This window comes from Poromitra crassiceps, assembly GCF_964638095.1.
Source record: "Poromitra crassiceps genome assembly, chromosome: 7".
NCBI lineage: Eukaryota > Metazoa > Chordata > Actinopteri > Beryciformes > Melamphaidae > Poromitra > Poromitra crassiceps.
This window is the reverse complement of record NC_139628.1, coordinates 26805619-26808118: the sequence shown is the minus strand read 5'-3', so window position 1 is coordinate 26808118 and position 2500 is coordinate 26805619. Positions and strand designations below refer to the sequence as shown.

The following is a 2500-nucleotide window of genomic DNA, read 5'->3' as shown; positions in this document are numbered from 1 at the left end:
AGGAGTGAAAGTTGTAGCTAATACTGTTTATTAGCACTTCTGTTTCATTTGTGTCTCAATGAATCAATCATTCACATTACTGCTAACTTATCAGTACTGCTAACTTCTATCTGTGGATGTGTTGCTACCGTGTGTGTATGTGCAAAATACAGCGTAATGCGTTGTTATCAACTATTATTGCTAACAATGGCTAGCCTGGCTAGAGCTAACCCTGGCTGGATCCCTAGCTGTGTAGTGGAACGCAGTGACCTCGGGTGTGACGTCAGGATAGTTCCCTATACAAATTGAATGTTCCATATTTCACTCAAATGTGGCTTTCAGGTACTTCATCCACCACCGATGGCGGTCAGCGTGTTCGCTCCGCCCATGTCCGCGGCCGCGCCCGGCGAGGTGGTGTGCGATGTCTGTGCCGCCGCGTCCGTGCAGCTCAAGGCGCTGAAGTCCTGCCTGGTGTGCCTGACCTCGTACTGCCAAGCCCACCTGGAGCCTCACCAGAGAGTCGCCGCCCTGAAGCTCCACAAGCTGATCGACCCGGTGGAGAACCTGCAGGAGCGCATGTGCAAGAAGCACGAGAGGCTGCTGGAGATGTTCTGCCGAGACGAGCAGATGTGCGTGTGCCAGTTCTGCACCGAGACCGAGCACAAGAGTCACCGGGCCGTTACTATCGAGGAGGAGAGCGGGGACAAGAAGGTACGGGTGTAGCGGTAGATTCCCTGCCTACCAACACAAGGGTCACAGTTTCGAGCCCCCGTGTTACCTCCAGCTTGGTCGGAAGTCCATACAGGTGTAACCGAGGTGAATCAGCGCGGATTCCTCGTGAGTCCCGAGTGGTAGCGAGTGGATTGGTTAAACTCACTCCCCAGGTATAAAGGCATGTTAATCAGCTCCGCCAAGGGAGCTAGCTCTCTTGGTGTTGCGGTTAACATGTCGGACTCCCAAGCCGAAGGTCTGCGGTTCGTATCCCACCCCTGGGCAAGCCCTTAACATGGGTTGCTGCAAGTACCACCTACACAACGCTGTTACATTGATGCCCGAGGCCACGTGAGTCCCGAGTGGTAGCGAGTGGATTGGTTAAACTCACTCCACAGGTATAAAGGCATGTTAACCAGCTCCGCCAAGGGAGCTAGCTCTCTTGGTGTTGTGGTTAACATGTCGGAATCCCAAGCCAGGACTCCCAAGCCAAAGGTCGGCGGTTCGTATCCCACCCCTGGGCAAGCCCTTAACATGCGTTGCTGCAAGTATCACCTACATAACGCCGTTACACAGGCACAATTGGCCGTGTCTGTGGGTAGGAACTAGGGGTACTCAAATCAGTCTAACCCTATTTTGTCTGTATGCAAACTAACTGCATTCTAGTGAAATGGAAATGTAGACCGACCGGAGAGAGACAAACTGCTCACCAACAACCTAACAAATAATAACAAACGAGCAAACAACCAATGCATACATTTCTGTCTGTTTGCCTTAGATCCAGATGAAGAAGACTGAGGCAGAGTTTAAGCAGATGATCCAGGAGAGGCTGAACAAAGTGGAGGAGATCAAACGCTGTCTGGAGCTCAGCAGAGTGAGTCCTGATCGAAACGTTCATCAAAACTGTTAGCATTCAACAGGTGAACACAGGCACAATTGGCCATGTCTGCGGGTGGGAAGGTATGTGTCCTGGTCACTGCACTAGTGCCTCCTCTGGCCTGTTCAGGGGGAGGGGGACTGGGGGGAATAGCGTGATCCTCCCACACGCTACATCCTGCCGGGGAAAATTCAGAGGAAATCAAACTTGATGAAAAAAAAAGTTCATGCCCGTTCTCTTGGGGTTGTTAAAAGGCATTCTGGGAAATGTAGGAAGTAGACAAGGATGGTTTTGAGAAAGTAAATTACACTTTATTACAAAATAACTCCTGGAATGCATTGAACATCATGATAGATAAGAGTATCTAAATGTAATGCATAAACATTTATCTGAAGGCTGAATTCATTGTATTTTGTTTTATCCTCAATCAGATGAGCTCAAAGAAGGAGGTGGAAGCGAGCGACCGCCTCTTCTCATCTCTGCTCGGCTGGGTGGAGGAGAGCCAGGCTGCAGTGAAGGTGGAGATCGAGGAGAAGCAGAGAGCAGCGGAGAGGAGAGCGGAGGAGCTGCTCACCCAGCTGGAGCAGGAGATCACTGAGCTGGAGAAGAGGAACGCTGAGCTGGAGGAGCTGGGGCACACCGACGACCACCTGCACCTCCTACAGGTCAGGATCAGCCTTAGATAGGGATGAATATGGGGCGGCTGGGGGTAGTGTAGAGGTAAAAGACCAGGGTTCAGACGATCAGACGTTCTTACAGACACAATTGGCCGTGTCTGCGGGTGGGCAGCCGATGGGGCATGTGTCCTGGTCCCAACACTTGTGCCTCCTCTGGTTGGTTGGGGCACCTGTTCGGGGCGAGGGGAACTGGGGCGGCTTTAGCTCAGGAGGTAGAGCGGGTCGGCCAATGACGCAAGGGTTGGCGGTTCGATCC

The 2500-nt window shown here is 52.1% G+C and overlaps 1 protein-coding gene across 1 annotated transcript in view; it reads left to right on the top strand.

Moving 5' to 3' along the window:
- The window catches only part of LOC310780084 (E3 ubiquitin-protein ligase TRIM39-like), a 15081-nt gene that overhangs the window by 3112 nt on the left and 9469 nt on the right, over positions 1–2500 (top strand). Inside the window, exons 3-5 of the mRNA XM_083640632.1 lie at positions 322–690; positions 1469–1564; positions 1999–2232. Coding sequence (XP_083496758.1) covers positions 322–690; positions 1469–1564; positions 1999–2232 — 699 coding nt within the window. The remainder of the gene's footprint in view (positions 1–321; positions 691–1468; positions 1565–1998; positions 2233–2500) is intronic.